The sequence below is a fragment of the Nicotiana sylvestris genome, chromosome 1, assembly GCF_000393655.2.
Source record: "Nicotiana sylvestris chromosome 1, ASM39365v2, whole genome shotgun sequence".
NCBI lineage: Eukaryota > Viridiplantae > Streptophyta > Magnoliopsida > Solanales > Solanaceae > Nicotiana > Nicotiana sylvestris.
In genome coordinates, this window is record NC_091057.1 from 152,833,768 (window position 1) to 152,851,501 (window position 17,734).

Consider the following 17,734-nt stretch of genomic DNA (forward strand, 5'->3'; position numbering starts at 1 on the left):
CATATTTGTTTTAATTTTATCAACTTTTGTTTGTCCACTTTACCTGAATCTCTGTGTTTGTCTGAATCCCCCCCTCCTATTCTGATAAGGCATATGTATTTGTTGTGCAATTAGTTTGAATTTCAAATTTGTACTGATTAACTGATTCCTCGAAGTACAGTTCTGTTTAGCCAGTACAATTCAAGTCATGTGCCCTATACTTTGAATGTCTGATTTTTGGCTACGATTGTGTATGTTAATGCTAATATAGTCGAGTCGACATGAGTCGTCAATTAGTTTCAACTGCCTGAACAAAATAAATCGATTTGCTTCTGTTGAACATTTGCCTGAATCAATTAAGAACCAAGTTCAGTTACTTATAGTTGTTAATATGATTTCAGAAACCTAAGGCTTGATCTGTAATTGAAATCTGAGTTGATGGCATGTGCACTTGTGCACAGCATGTGCATTGTGCACAGCCTGTTTCCTGCATAAAGGGGTTTTTGAGTTAAAAATGGTTCGACAGCATATGCTGTCAGATATATTCTACTGCCCATGCTTGTTTTTAGTTAATAAAATAGGAAAAGATAAGTCTGCCAGGGAATATTGATGGGTTTAATACTTAATTAGCTAAAGTGGAACTGAAAAGAAGAAGGCACATGGGAGGGGTACTGTGATATTCTAAAACAGGCTGTTAAAAGGGGTAGTGTTAAGGCTTACAAAAGGGGCAGACATCTGAAAAAGAAAAAAGAGACATTAGAGGTGAGAGAACAGAAGATTTTGAGATGAGAAAAATACACACACTGTGAGGAATTTTTTTTTGAAAGAGAAAGTTGAAATACATACAGATATATATACATACAGACAGAGATTAGAGAAAAGAAGGCACAAAGATATACACAGACAGAGAGGATTGAAAAAGATAGAACTGATTTTAGGAAAACACAAATAGAGAGAGGATAAGAGATAGAAAGTATACAGTCAACAATCAGAAACTGTTTCTTCCTATTGTTGTTTTGGGTTTCATTTGTTCAACTTGTTCAAATCAATTCTGATTCTTTGAAGTTCTAATTGTGTCTACCAGTCGAGTGTTTTCATTGGTTTACTACTGGTTTTGGTCTGCCTGGAGTATGATTCTACTCCGTTGTGTGTTGCTGTCATTTGGCTACTTCTTATATCGGCTATAGTTGCATTCCTGCACTCAAGCCTGTTCTGCTGGGTTGTTTTATTTGCTGCTATTCTGTCCTGCTGCTATTCTGCCCTGCTGCTATTGCTAGTTCTGTTTCTTGTTGCTGCTGATTTCCCCATCTCCTTCCTTTTCTCCTTTGCATTTTCAGTATTTCCAGGTACACATTTCAAATCCAACTTTGGTGTTAACTGTAACAATTCAAAAGCATTAAATGAAAGGAGTTCTTGAAGAAGACTTAGATGTCTGTTTTGTAATGCTTGTGATATACTGACTTCAGTTGTATAAATTGATTAGTGTCATTCAGTAATGAAAGATTAGTTAGATAATACTTAATCAAGTTTAGCCTCTTGCATCTTAGTTTATAATTGTTTGCTAGTACAAGATGTAATGATACAATACATAGAAGGCATGGAGAATTGGTATAGGTCTTTTTGACTGGATTCCCGTTTAACTGAATGACATGCATATAATAGAATATTTCCACCTTACACAAATGTTCCTTGTTCATTTTTAGTTTTCCTTTATCATAACTCGCTAGGCAGCATATAGAAGCGCGTTCGAACCCCCGCAAGTAATGAGACATAGTGGTTAATTCCCTTAAATTCAGCTTCAATAAGTCTAGTTAAATTCAGTTCAAGAAACGTTAGGACGCAAGTATAACATTGGGTCAATCTCGAATGTAATTTCTTTGTCCAATTAAAGTATGTTTCACAAGTTATGACATCCCTCCATTTTGTAAACAATTAATCAGTAATTGATAAGAATCCGGATTAGGCAAAAGCATATAGTTTATATTTGCACGTCCCTTTTCTCTTAGTTTTATGGACAAATGTATTAGAAATGTAGCCACTTTAGGATATCCTTTAAAAAATAGAGACGAGCCTCGCCAAATAAGAATGCAAATTGCGGGGTCCTCAATAAATAATCATAATATTATTTTGAATTCAGGATAGGCCGTTTTAGCGAATTTTACGGCCTTCCCAAAATAACAATACGCTAGTTGCTTTAGGCGCGCCTTTAATAAATTACATTCTTAAACTTGGGTGCGCATTGATGTGACCCGAATCCAAATCTCAACGGAGTCGAAATGTGTTTAACAATTACGGGCGCATTGATTGCGACGTAGTTCAAGATACATTTCCACGACGTTGTAATTCTATAAAAATAAATGATAATAATAAAAGCGGTTTAAACTTAATGAAAGCACTTAAGTCATAACATGTATTTAAATCAGATATTTAGCCATTATAACAATTTAAGCGACCGTGCTAGAACCACGGGATTCTAGGGTGCCTAACACCTTCCCTCGGGTCAACATAATTCTTTACTTAGAATTTCTGGTTCGCAGACTTCATTTGGAAAAGTCGAAAATTTCCTCGATTTGGGATTCAAGATAAACCGGTGACTTGGGACACCAAAAGCCAAACCTTTCCCAAGTGGCGACTCTGAATTAAATAAATAATCTCATTTCGAATATTGTCACTTAAATTGGAAAAACTCCACCCGCTCATTTAACCCTTCGGGGGCGGGGCGCGCGAAAAGGAGGTGTGACAAGATTGATTAACCTCGACGGCTCAGATCCATCCCAAGTGAAACGACGTCGTTTTGATAAAGGGGAAGGCTGGACCGGGTCAAGGTGATTTTGGGCCGGGTAAGAGGTGAGGAATCTGTTTGGGTTGAGTTTTTTTAGACCAAAATTGGCCCAATTTCTAGTCTCTTTCACAAGTTGTCCAAAATTCTTTTCCTTTTCTCCTTTCGTTTGTTTTTAAAATTAAAACTTAAAAATCTAAATTAATTCTTGATAAAATTATCCTACAAAGTAAAATAAATAAATTAACTTTAAATAAATATTACCACAAATAATCAGATACCAAATTAAAAGAAAGACTACCCAAATTTGAAGTTAATCAATTAAAAATGCAAAATAAGTTACCTTTTTCTTTTGATTTTTCCATTTTTATAAAACAATTAAATGACTAATTAATTTTAAGAAAAGTGCAAAGTTAAACTCTAAATGCAAATGCAATATACTTTTTTTTTATTTTTCATTAATTAAAATGCGCAAACAAAAAATGCAAACAATTAACAGAAAGTGCCACGAAAATCCCCAAAATTGCAAACACTGAAAGAAAATATTTTGTTTTGAATTTGTTGGAATAATTCATATAGGGCAAAATCACGTGCTCACACATCTGAGGAGCAATATATCACAGGAAAGTCTAGATTCTCTTTTTAAGGATGAAACAGTATACTAGTAGCATTTCTAAATTAAATAATTCGTAAAAAGATCCAAAATTAGCATCAAGTTATAAGAACATCACATAGAGCATGCTTATGGGCCCTAGTCTAACCGAACTTAACATATAAGTTGCTACGCACGGACTCTCGTCACCTAGTACGTACGTAGCCCCCACATATAAAGGCAATTTATTCAATTATTATACATATGGGGACAATTCCCTCTTACAAGGTTAGAAAGGAGACTCACCTCGCTCCAAAGTGCACTTCCAATTTCCAAGAACGAGCCCAAGTCCTTAATTCGAAACGCGAACAATCCCGAACTAAATAAACGAAGTAAGAACTAATTAATATAACCTCACAATAACAAATTCTAGCTATTTAAGAAATTCCCCAACCATTAACACAAGTTTCCTAAATTCCGCGCGCCCGGATTCCGAGGTTTTTCGAAGGAAGTTGTTCTCTATAACCTAAGGATCAATAATATATGATTTCTAGTTCATTACATAGCAAATTACATGATTAAATCTTAGTTTTATTAAAACCCTAGGTCTAGCTCTAACCCTTAATTTTTACTTAGTTTTTAGTGTTTAATCTACCTAATGTTCATGTATTTAAACTAAGGGGGAACGGAAATTACTTACCTTGTGATGATATGTGGAAACCCTCTCTTTGGAAGCCCCAAATTCGCCCAAGTGTGGAGAAATATGTGAAATAAATGCACTTGAGCTCGAATTAAAAGAGCTCACTGCCCAGCGATTTCCGCTTCTGCGGTTTGGGGACCGCATCTGCGGAAAAGAGGCCGCATCTGCGGCTCTGGGCTAAAGGAAGCTGGACCGCATCTGCGGTCTAAAGGGCGCTTATGCGGAACCGCTTCTGTGCCGCTTCTGCGGTTTCCCTTGGGCCTGCCATGGGCCGCTTTTGCGATCAATTGACCGCATCTGCGGTCCCGCTTCTGTGGTCCTAGAACCGCAGATGCAGTTATGACAGAAGCAGCAGCCTTCAGCCTTTTTTCAAATTTCTAACTTCACTCGAGCCTAGACCATTTGACGCTCGGGGCTCCCGAGCCCCGCCCGAATATACTAACAAGTTTGAAGTCACGAGGCAGACCTACTCGAACCCTCGAAACACTCAAAACAACGCTAAATCGAGGAATCAAACCCCAAAACCAAATGAATCAAACTATTGATCTTCAAGTTCTTAATTTTCTTCTAACGGGTCAAAACGCCCTTAAACTACTCGGATTGACACCAAATTTTACGGGTAAGTCTTAACTAACATTTCAGACCTGTACCAAGTTTTGGAACCAAAATCTGAGCCCGATACCTAGGAATTCCATGAATACTTAGTTTCTTTAATTCTTTAAAACTTCAATTTAACAATTTTACATAAAAATTCATTACTCGGGCTAGGGACCTCGGAATTCGATTTCGGGCATAAGCCCAGGTCCCATATTTTCCCACAGCACGAATCTGGGTCCGTTTCCCAAGAAAGTTGACCGAAGTCAAACTTGGCTTTTTAAGAAAATCCTAAAGAAGCAAATGGATATATTCTTACTCAAAACTCTTCTAACTTCCGAACCAACCGTCCCCGCAAGTCATAATTAGCTGAAGCAAGTGCGGAAAGTTTTATTTAAGGGAACGGGGTTATAAATAGTAAAACAACCAGTCGGGTCGTTACAATTTAATAATTCAGTCGTTGCTAATATGAAATTTTAATAATTGCAATTAGATAATATCATAATTTTTCCGGTGTTTTCACAATAATATTCATTATTCCATATACTTTCACACACGCATCAGAAAAAATAATAAGTAATCAATATGTATTCACATAAAATTAATATGTTAATTAGAAAGAACTAAAAAAACACATTACTAGAATATACCCATTGAAACCGTATGACTTTCTCACTATCAATTCCTAAAAGAGAGAAAATAAAATAGTAATCTATGTACAAATGATAATATCCCTACACAGTCACTAAGAAAGCTATAAAATCTATGATGCATCAATTTGCTTTGCACTTTCTTCAATGACGTCTTTATACTTCAAATCTACTAAAAGAACAAGTTCATGTCGGTTTAGTAAAAACTTCTCTAGCTACTTTATTTGAAAAATAAATGAACAAATTTAATCAGCATCAACAATTGAAGTAAATAAATCAAGCTTGGCCATTATAAATATAAATGATAAGAGATTTCCTGGAATTCAAATAACCGTGAGTGGAAATTCCCAAAGAGCTAAACTACAGTCAAGTGTAAGAATCATCTCCAGTAATGGTGTGCCTTTGTTGTTACTTTTTCTTTTTCTCCTAATACATGGAGGGGGGGGGGGGAGCAGATAACAACAATGAAGAGACAAATTCCTAAAAAAAAATCTTAAAAAGCAAACAAAACATATCACTGCACATAATTACATTGAGAAAAAAACACCAAACAAACTAATTTATAAAATTTCTGTCATCTTTTTCCTACTATATGTCTATTTGTATCTTAATGAGACTATCTAACACTTGTCAATATCAATAAGAGTCGAAAAGGAAAATGAAAAATAGCTCAACTACATATGGTAGAGACACTACCATTTATTTTTGTACCTAGAAGTAGTTGCTACTAATTTTTTATATAGTACTAGTAAAACAGTATGCTAAAGCATACAAGAAAGTTACACTTCTAAAGAACAAATGTCACGACCCGGTTCGTCCTCCGTGAACCATCGTGACAACACCTAGTTTCTACGACTAGGTAAGCCTAACAATGCGGAAAATAAACCAATTTGTGAAAGAAACAATTTCAAAACCGAAATAGTGAAATAAACAGCGTTTAAAAGTGCCGCTCGACATACACAATATTAACTCTCAATACTAAATACATTTTCCAAAACCCGGAATCTCATGATCAGAATCCTTTGAATGTCTACAAGTATCTAACTCTAGAATATCTAACAAAAAAAAAAAAGAAAATACAGAAGGGCTAATACTTAAAAGGCAGAGTAGAAAGAGACTCTTCGGTCTACGAACGCGACAGATATACCTTGGAGTCTCTACAAGCGCCTCGTCTCAAGTGTGATAAGTCTGAGTGGAGGTACCTGGATCTGCATATGAAAAACATATACAGAAAGGGCATGAGTACACCACAATGGTACTCAGTAAGTGCCAAGCCTAACCTCGGTCGGGTAGTGACGAGGAAGGTCAGGGACCTACTGAGATTAAATAAAATATAAGGTATGACAGCATAAGATAAAGCAGTGCAATTGAAAGATAATAATAAGAATTAAATACATGATAACAAGGACAACAACAATTGAAACAGAGGCAAAACGATCACAAGGAATACCACTCTTCACAAGATACTAACCGGGGATCTCTCAGTATCCCGAGGATCTCTTAGTACCCATAATATATATACCAGGGATCTCTTGGTATCCTCAATATATGCTAGGGATCTCTTGTTATCCCGAGGATCTCTTGGTATCCTCAATATACGTACTGGGGATCTCTTGGTATCCCGTACCTCAACTCAAATCATAAATACGTACGGGGGATCTCCTGGGATGCCGTCCCGTAGTCCCAAAGTAAAACACACAGCAACAACACCAAGAATACTCATTTAAACTCAATTTCATACCAAAGTAAAACAGGTAATTCTAATCTAACATGCTTCACATAATACAAATAAGGCAGTTTAAGCAATAAGGCAATTAAGTCAATTAAACATACTTCCTTAAGCTAACAACAGGCTTAAATTTCAAGTAGAATAAGCAGAAAAAGAAAACACAATTAAAGCTACTTTAGTGAAAATCGAATTTTCAACAATTAACACAAGTACACACTCGTCACCTCACGTACAAGGCATTTCAACTAACACAATACCAAATCCTAAAGGGAATGTCCCCCACACAAAGTTAGGCAAGCCACTTACCTCGAACCAGCTCAAAATCAACCCGAAACTACGTCTTTGCCACGAGTACTCGACTCCAAATGACCCAAATCTATTCAATTCAATTGCATAATGTAAATAACACTTCAAGCAACTGATTCTACAATTAAATTCTAAGCTAGTACATGAAATTAGGTAAAATAACCAAAATGCCCCTCAGACCCACGTCTCGGAATCAGGTGAAATTTGTATTTTCAGAATCCTCACACTCTCACAAGTCTATTGATCACTGCCAGCTCCGCACTAGTAAAAAATAGGAGTAGAGGGTCGCAATAGATTTTACCCGATATGAGGGTCGGGATCGAATTCCTCAGGGAGCTAGAAAGGGAGTCGAGTATCTATCTAGACTAGAGTCGTGTAATTGTTCCAAATATCACTTCCAAACATCTTTTTATTTTTCTTTAACAATCTACAATTATCAACTACTAATTATAACTAGATTAAGCTAATGCGAAAATTGCTAAGAGTTATATCTAATGGATTAAGGGGAACTAGGGTAGTGATTTTCACCTAGGTGGCTAATTGACGGGTAAATGCTTCTAAGGCATGATTGACTTAGTTGGGGAAATATGCTATAACCGTTGCACAATTTTACCCACTCTCACACCTCACGGTAGAGAGAGTGATTTTGCCCAATTGACTTTCTCAAGACCAAATGGGTAGGCAAATTAGCTCAAGCAACTAGGGTTCAAGTCGGGTCATTACTCTCTCGAGGTTTAACCCTTTAATTGGGACTATCAATTCTCTTGAGTCCATACCAATTCCTTGTTGGGTCAATTTTGGAGACGTAGGCTCTCTTTCTCAAGAATAGCCAAGTCAACTTAGCACAAACCAGTGTCTGCAACCACCAATTCATAAATTAAACCATAAAATTGACCCAAATAACAAACACCCATAGTCAATCTAGCCCTAGATGGCAACACCCATCAATTACCCACACTAGGGTTGAGCCACAACCCTAGCTAATGGGTTTAGCTACTCATGCTTGAAGAAGAAAATGGAGAAATAGATGAAGAACAAGACATATTAATTAAATGCTAAAGAAAATACAGAGAATCTATCGTTAGAGTTAAGCTAAAATGCCCAAAATGGCTACAAAATTGAGTCTCACAAGTGCAGCTCACGTTCTGGAATATCTGATGACCTAAAAATGAAAAAATATTCTATTTATACTAAGTTGGAAAAACTGGACAAAAATACGCTTGCGGAGTCAGTGCGGGCCGCACAAAATGGACTGTGGCCGCACTAGGCTTTTGGACTTGAAGTCTTGGCTCTCTGAACTCAAGCTCCGCGGACCGCGCAGAATGGACCACGACCGCAGAGGTCTCTAATGTGGTCCGCACAAACATGACCGCGGACCGCGCTGGCTTAATCCTTGTCAAATTACATCTCTCTGATCTTCTCTTCCGCGGACCGCACATAATGGTAATGCAGCCACAGAACCTTCAGTGCGGACCGCGCAAGATCGAATGCAGCCGCACTGCCTTGAAGCTCGATTTTCCAGCTCTCTGAATCCCCTAGTGCGGACCGCACAAAGTGTAGTGCGGCCGCACTAGGCCTGTTTGTCCTGCGTTTGCCTTGTCTTTGGTACTTGAGCAGATTTCACTCCTTTTGAGCCGATCTTTGACATTTCATCACTTTGTCCATCAAACCTGCAATCAAGCACAACTTATGAGCCTTTTGGGTCGACTTATAAGAATTTATAGTCAAAGCGTAAGCAAGAAGGAGCATAAAACACGTCAAAATCCCTAGTTATCAACTCCCCCAAACTTAAGCTTTTGCTTGTCCTCAAGCAAACAAAATAAGACCCACCCCTTTAAGGGAAAATCCAAGAATTTTCAGCTATCCTAAAGTAACCTCAACAAGCATTAATTGGGACTAACAATTGCCCTCAATATGAATGAATCATTAACAACATTTGACCTTTGAAAAACCATGGATCAAGTGTGACACAAGAGCATCAAGAGTTAACTCATTACATCAAAGAACTCTCTCAATTACTTTGGTCATTGTGGAACCCAAACTCACACATCCTCAACTCTCCCTAAGCAAACCTCACCTTTTAGAAGATTGGCACACAAACCGAGTTTAATGGGATTTCACCCATCTCTCTCAAGAAAAGATCACAAGTCCGGCTCTAAGTACCATATGCTTGCACCTTATGTAAGTATCCACTAATGCAAGCTTCATTCAACTCAAGATCATATAGGGCTTTTGTGGAGTCATTGTGAAGGCTTTTGGTTCAGGGTAGGACATGTTTAGATCTAAGTGGGTTCTATCTTCCCTTAAGCACTTCTTTTGATTCATTTGACATAATTCTCTTGACTCTTTGAGTCATCTTACTTCTTTCTAAGGGGTTAGAGAGACACACTGTCACTCTTTCTCATGCAATTCAAACTGTTTCTCCTTTTTCAACTTTCCACACCTTTCTTTCTTTTTGCTTTTCTTTAATCCCTTTTTATTCATTCTCACATTGAGCATTCTTTTTGTCTTTTGCTTTTTTTTCTTTTTCATTGCCTTTTCTTTTCTTCACTTTTTGTGCCTTTTACCACTTTGTTGCCTTCCTCGTCTCTCCCCCAAACTTACATTTTTGCCTTGTTCTCAAGGAAAGATCGGATGCCAAGAGAGGGTATCTTTCAAAATGGGTATAGACTTGTAACATGGTTCTTGAAAGAAAAAGGTCTAAGGCTCAAAAGGGTTAACTAGGGATCATATCATTGGTAGGCTATGGAATTTGTTCAACTATCATTTGGATCAAGGAGAGCCTATAATCACTTCTCAAGTCAAATTTCACTTAATATTTCACCTCAATAGACATTCAGGGCAAGTTCTAGACCATTGGCTCAGGACTTGGACTCGCAATTCAATTTCTCACCACACAAGCTAAAGGATTGCTAAAGACATAGAGTCGGGGCCCACAACAACCTTAGATACGATTTGAGCACACCATGGTCCCGAAAGACCACTTGATGATTGTTGGTCAACACAAGAGTCTCAAGGCCACGACTTTCACCATCCTAAATACAACATTTTGTCTTTGACCATGGGATCAAAGGCAAATGTGCTAGGCCCAAGTGAAGCTTTGCTTGAGGTACCCTTAACTACAAACTACCCAAAACAAAAATAAAAACGGACTCAAACCCTTAAGAAGGTTTTCACACCATCTATCATTGGGAAGAGCCACCCGGTTCACACAATACTCCACCTTTGGAAAGAACCGTGACATTAAGAAAATCAAAGGCTTATTAAAAATGTCCAAAACAAAACAAAAAGCTACGAGCCTATATACGAAGCTAAAAATGATTTTTTTTTGCGAAAATAGAAAATAGAATGAATATGTACAATAGGGGATTTGAATATACAACGGGGAATGAATATATACAATGATGTAACTTTATATACAGACCAAGGGAAAGATAAAAAGTGCAATAAAAGTAACTAAGTGTAAAATTATATACAGACCAAATGAAAAGCAAGAAAGCATAAAATAAATCAGTATATATACAGTCATCCAACAAAAATATAGGGCGCACCCCCTCAAATAAAAGCTGGCATTGTCCCCAATGCCAACTAAATCAAATAAGCACCAAAAATAAAATATAGGAAAGATATGAGGACTCTCTAAGCCTCGTTCGTCTGCATAGGATCATGAGTGATCCCTGGGTCATCTGTGTGCTTGGGAACCTCAGACTGGTTCCCGGTAACCTGCTGCTCAGCTGCAGGAACCTGGGCTTGGACCTGGACAGGCTGTGGATCAGGTACATCCTGTGGCTGACTAGAGGAAGCCTCCGATGGATCCGCCAACTGGATGATGACATCATCTGCTCTCGGGATCATCCTCCTCCTCTTCGGAGGTCGCTGCTCCTGCTCCTGCTGTGGCTCTGCTGCTGGCATTGCTGCTGGAGCTGGGTCCTCAAACAATAAGTCTAAAGGCAGTTGGTCTGCCTTCAGTCTATCTACATCCTCCCTCAGCTCCTTCACAGACTCCCTGGAGGCCCGTGTCTTGTGCAACTTCTTGTGCTCCTTGGCAAGCTCCTTCAAAGCCTTGCCATGTGAATCCACTGCCTTTGCTAAATCAGCCTGGGTACTAAGGATCTTCTCCTAGTTGTCAAGTATCTTCTTCAAGGCATCCTTTATAGACTGTGGGACCTGTGCTGGCTGAGGAGCCATCTGAGCTGCAATGGTGGAGGTCAAGGTAGACAACTTGGATGAAGCAGTATACATCCGGTTGTTCAGGATCTGAAGCGTCTGGCTCAGCCGATGGGCAGTGATAGGATGGGCCTAGGAAGATGGAATCTCTGGGCCAGATGCGGTAGAAGGACCTGGAGGAATGTCAGCTAAAGTGGAAGGTCTGGGAGGCATATCTGCAGTAGTGGAGGTAGGCTCAGAGGGGGCCTCTACCACTGGCTCTTCATACTGGCCAGTTGGGGCAGAAGCAGGTGCCTTGTAGCTCTTGTCCTTGGGGTTGTCTGGTCCCCTCAAACTATACTATGAGAATGGAGCAGTAACCTTGACCTTGATGTCAAATAGCCTCTTTTCTACCTTGAAATCTCTGAAGTACATGGTTAGGGCGTTGGGGAAAGGGTAGTTTCTGTCAGTCTCAGTACCCACAATAGAGATGATGCGAGACATCACATTCCCCACATTGATGGGGTACCCTGCCATGATGGAAGCAACTAGGACAGCCCGGTGGAGAGGTAGAGTCTGATCATGGGAAATGGAGTCTAATCGGCTGCATACAAACGTCTCCCAACCCCTCGCCTCAAAGTTGAGGGTCCCCCATAGAATTTTCACCCCAACAGTCAACCACTCCAGAACGGTACCTAGGATTGCCAGGTACTGAGCTAACCATGGACGGACCTCCTCGCCCATCTCCAGCTTTGCCATGTAGAGGGACTCATCAACATCAGTGAAACCCAAATAATCATTCAAACTTCCCGTTGAATAACACCTTTTTGTTTCGAACCTTGATCACTTTGGATCCCTTGACTATGTGGGCTACATTACAGTAAAATTCCTTGACCAAGTGTTCATTTGCCTCCACGCAGTCATCTAGAAAGTTCTCCCACCCCACTCTCGTTCTGAACTCTCTTTGTACATTGGGGTTATGGGCTAGAAGGTCTCTATCTATGAAGCTCCTCTCCAAAATGCGTTTTCTCACCGGCCACCACTCCCTGAATTTGTGGTAGGCTACTAGGCATACAAATCTGTCTTCCTAGACTTCGGGTTTCCTAGTACGGGCAATACCCCCAACCTGAGGTTCACCTCCCCTCAGGTACCTCCTTATCTCCCTCATCACCTCTGTCTGCACTATCCCCGGATAATGAAGCTTTGGGGGAAGTGGAGTACTCACCGCTACCGGCTGCTGAGCCCTCAAACGACTCAATTGGGACATGATCTACTGCTTGGGCAGCGGGTGATAGTGGAGGAGAATCATCAGTCAATCCAAAGTTAGAGACGAAGTGAGTTGGAACTGAGTCGGAGGAGATGTCTAGGGAAGGAACATACTCACTCCCCGATTGATCATAGGCTCTATCAGCTGCCTTGATTACTTTTCTCGTATTCTTTATGTTTTGTCTAGCCTGGGGAGTGAGTTTAACCAATCTTTTCTTCTCTCTCCGGGAGGAATCACCTCGGTCGGGTTGTTTTGCGCCTTTACCTCGTTGTTTAACCATTGTCTGCAAGCACAAACAACTAACTTTGTTAGTATCAATAGTATCAGTGAAACATATGTGCATAATGAATTGCAGAACAAAAGCAGACACAGTTGCAGAAACAGTCCAGTGCGGACCACACAAAAAGGAGTGTGGCCGCACTAGGGCCACCGCGGACCGCACAAAAGCAACCGTGGTCTGCACTAGGGTGGGACTCCTTTGACACACCCTCTGAATCTGACCATCGCGGACCGCACAAAGTAGTATCGCTGCCGCGATGGGCAGTGCGGACCGCACAAAATGCAGTGCGGCCGTACTGGGCTTAAGGTCACCTTGCATAAGTTCATCACCGCAGTCCGCATAAAGTGGTACTGCGGATCACACTAAGGCACCGCGGACTGCAAAAAATTGACCGCGGTCCGCGGAGGGTGTCCAGATATGGCACTGAGTTAGGGTTCCTATTTTTTGATTTTTTAGTTCGAATTTCACCTAATTGAAGTCCCTACTCAATTACCCAATTCATTACATTCAATAAGCACCCAGAAATTATCATTTGAACTAACTAACCTAAAAACTAAAGAAATACGGGAGGAGAAGAACTACAAGGTAATAGAAATGAAATTAAAATGGAATTAAACAATTAGACTAAAAAGAGTTGGGTGAAATGTTATCAGATATTGAGCAGGAAAGAATCAACACAAAGCAAACGAGTTATTACGAGCAAGGAAGAAGGATGAACAGTGTTTTAGTCTCTATGAGTTTAAGATTCATGAAAAGTGTAAACAGGGGTCCCTGAGGTCTATATATAGAACAACCGCTGGGACCCATTCGCACCTACCAGCGCGGCCGCACAAAACGGACCGCGGTCCGCGCTGGGTTTGTTTAGAAGAAGTTTAAGAAGGCAACCTCTGCGGTCCGCACAAAAGGGACCCCGCCCGTAGAGGTCCACCGCGGTCTGCACAAAATGTAATGCGGCCGCGGTGGCAAACTTCAGAGAGTCCTCACATTGACTCACACCAGTGCGGCCGCACTGGCAACTTCAGAGACTTGTTCAATTTTACCATCATGTCTTACACTACATTAACATAAACCTACAACATCTCCCAACCAATTAGCACAAAAATCAATCATACACTACAAAGAAAATCATAGAAAACAAGAAGAAAAAGACATGGGTTGCCTCCCAAGAAGCACCTGATTTAGCGTTGCGGCACGACGCATGTTACCATCACATCACTTGAGATTAAGAAGTGCCACCACGTGGCTGTCATTGAACTTTCCAAGATAATGCTTGACCTGGTGCCCATTGACTTTGAAAACTTCACCATTTTTGTTTTTGAGATCAAGAGCACTAAACGGGGTCACAAATACAACTTCAAATGGTCCACTCCATTTTGATTTGAGCTTTCCTGAAAACAGACGTAACCGGGAATTGAACAAGAGAACCATATCACCAACCTTGAACTCCTTTCCCCGAGCATATTTGTCGTGAAAGTACTTTATCTTGTACTTATACAAGGACGAGCTAGAGTATGCATGGAATCTAAACTCATCTAGCTCATTGAGTTGTTCAACACGGAGATTGGCCGCAACATCCCATTCCAAATTCAACTTCCTCAAAACCCACATAGCCTTGTGTTCTAACTCGACCGGAAGATGGCAAGCTTTCCCAAATACCAACCGATACGGAGACATACCAATTGAAGTTTTGTAAACCATTCGATAAGACCATAGAGCGTCATCCAACTTTTTCGACCAATCGGTCCTATTAGCATTGACCATCTTCGACAAGATACTCTTGATTTCCCTGTTGGAGACTTCCACTTGACCACTAGCTTGAGGATGATAGGGGGTTGACACTTTATGATTCACTCCATATTTTGCAAGCAACTAATCAAAAGCCCTATTACAAAAGTGAGACCCCCCTATCACTAATAATTGCACGAGGAGTGCCAAACCTTATGAAGATACTTTTCTTAAGAAATGCAACAACACTCCGGGCTTCATTGTTAGGCAAAGCCACGGCTTCAACCCACTTTGTGACATAATCAACCGCCACTAGAATGTAAGTGTTCCCACAAGAGCTAACAAATGGACCCATGAAATCGATGCCCCAAACATCAAAGATATACACTTCAAAAATTGTATTAAGAGGCATCTCATCCCTTTTTGAAATTCCACCCGCTCTTTGGCATTCATCACACCTATTCACAAAATCCCTCGCATCTTTGAACAAGGTTGGCCAATAGGATCTACAACTAAGCACTTTAGAAGCCGTCCTCGCCCCTCCATGATGGCCACCATAGGAAGAGGAATGACAAGCCTCCAAGATACTCAATTGTTCTTCCTCCGGGACACATCTACGAATCACTCCATCTGTGCAAATCTTGAACAAATATGGCTCGTCCCAATAAAAATCCAAGCTATCCCGCTTGAGCTTCTTCCTTTGGTTAGAAAAGAGCTCATATGGGATTATTCCGGTCACAAGGTAATTAGCAACATCGGCAAACCATGACATATCATTTATTGACACCGCAAGGAGTTGTTCATCGGGAAATGCATCATTGATCTCAAGGCCATCACAATGCCTCCCCTCCTCCTCCAAACGGGACAAGTGGTCCGCCACTTGATTCTCACTACCTTTTCGGTCCACAATTTCTAGATCAAACTCTTGAAAAAGTAGCACCCATCTCATCAATCTTGCCTTGGAGTCTTTCTTTGTCATCAAATACCTAAGGGCAACATGATCGGTGTGCACTATAACTTTGGCTCCCATAAGATAAGGTCGAAAGTTTTCCATAGCAAACACAATAGCCAACAACTCTTTCTCGGTGACTGTATAGTTCTTTTGAGCCTCATTCAAGGTCTTGCTTGCGTAGTATACCGGATGAAACATCTTGTTGATCCTTTGGCCCAAAATAGCCCCAACTGTAATGTCACTAGCATCACACATGGGCTCGAAAGGCAAGCTCCAATTCGGTACGGTAATGATAGGGGTAGAGGTCAATTTGAGCTTGAGGAGCTCGAATGCTTGCATACATCCCTCGTCGAACACATACTTTACATCTTTTTCTAGCAACTTGCACAAGGGGTGTACCACTTTGGAAAAATCTTTTATGAACCTCCGGTAAAAACTCGCGTGCCCAAGGAAACTCCTCACCCCTTTGACAGAAGTAGGGGGAGGAAGCCTCGAAATCACCTCTATCTTGGCTTTATCCACTTCAATTCCTCGCTTTGAAATTTTTTGACCCAACACTTGTCACACCTCCTTTTTCCGTCCCCGCGAAGGGCGTAGGAGTTTTTTTCCAATTAAAGGACAATCGAAATGGGATTTGTTTATTTATTTCAGAGTCACCACTTGGGAGATTTAGGGTGTCCCAAGTCACCAATTTTAATCCCGAATCGAGGAAAAGAATGACTCCATATTACAGTCTGCGTACCAGAAATCCGGATAAGGAATTCTGTTAACCCGGGAGAAGGTGTTAGGCATTCCCGAGTTCCGTGGTTCTAGCACGGTCGCTCAACTGTTATATTCGGCTTGATTATCTGATTTTATACAAATATGAACTTATGTGCAAATTTTAACTCTTTACCGCTTTTATTATTATATATATATATATATATATATTTTAAAATGTGAACATCGTTTAAAACATGTCTTTGGATTACGTCACATGAAATGCACCCGCAATCCGGAACACATTTTTATTCAATGTTTTAGGATTTAGATTTGGGTCGCATGAAATGCGCATCCGAGTTTAAGAAGGTAAAATTAATTAAATCGCGCCTAAAGAGTCTAGCGCGTTATTATCTTTGGGGAAGGAAGTGATATTTACTGAACAGTCCATCCCAAATTCTAAGTATATTTTTTTAAAATAATTAAATAAATAAATGAGATTGGAGAATCCTGCAAACTTTTGTATTGTTTACATCTATTTATTTTTAGCGAAATCCTTCCTTATTTTAAGAAAATCCTTTAATGACTACATTTTTATTATTACTAAGTTTGTCTATAAATATAAAATCAATCTCTACATCTTAAAAATAACATATTAAATAGAAGAGAAAAACAAATATTAACAGAAAGTAATAAAAATTATATTGTTAGATGACTTGAGCTATTGAAATTAATTATTTACAAATACTGAAAATTAGAGATAATCTTGATTACTAACCCGTATTTCTAAAAATTAAATAATTTAACCTTAACTAACCTTGTTTTAATTCAAATCCTGTCCTAATATTTGATTCGCAAAATTAATTCATGTTTTAACTGAATTTAGCTACATGATTCCGATTAACTTAACGTTGGCGATACTAAAACCCTTATGAATAAGGAACTTAATCAATTTTGCCAAACTGATTTAATAAAGCCATTTTTACGTTATTTTCTTCTATTTTAATTATTTGACAGTTTAATCAGTAATGAACATGCTTAAATATATACTACCTAATAATCAGGTTAAAGCAAAGCATTATTTAATACATCGCTACAATATGCCTAATTATGCAAAACAACGGCGATTTACAGAATAATAATACATGAAATAACATAAATGCAATTAATAAAAAAACTAAATTAAAAATTTAAACTTCCATTCTTCATTTTCAGCTTACAAAAGGCCAAAATTACAGTTGTGTACCTGGTATTGTCAATATAAGAAGAAGAAAGTCAGCCACGTAGTACGTAACACAGCAACAACAATAATAACCAGCAATCCAGTCAACGGAAA

At 39.4% G+C, this 17,734-nt stretch overlaps 1 protein-coding gene across 1 annotated transcript; it reads right to left on the minus strand.

Annotated features, from left to right (window-relative positions):
• Window positions 1-14,234: 14,234 nt before the first annotated feature.
• On the minus strand, window positions 14,235-14,783 carry LOC138876296 (uncharacterized). The gene has a single exon (XM_070155209.1). The coding sequence runs from the start codon at window positions 14,781-14,783 to the stop codon at window positions 14,235-14,237; it is 549 nt and encodes a 182-aa protein (XP_070011310.1).
• Window positions 14,784-17,734: the final 2,951 nt, after the last annotated feature.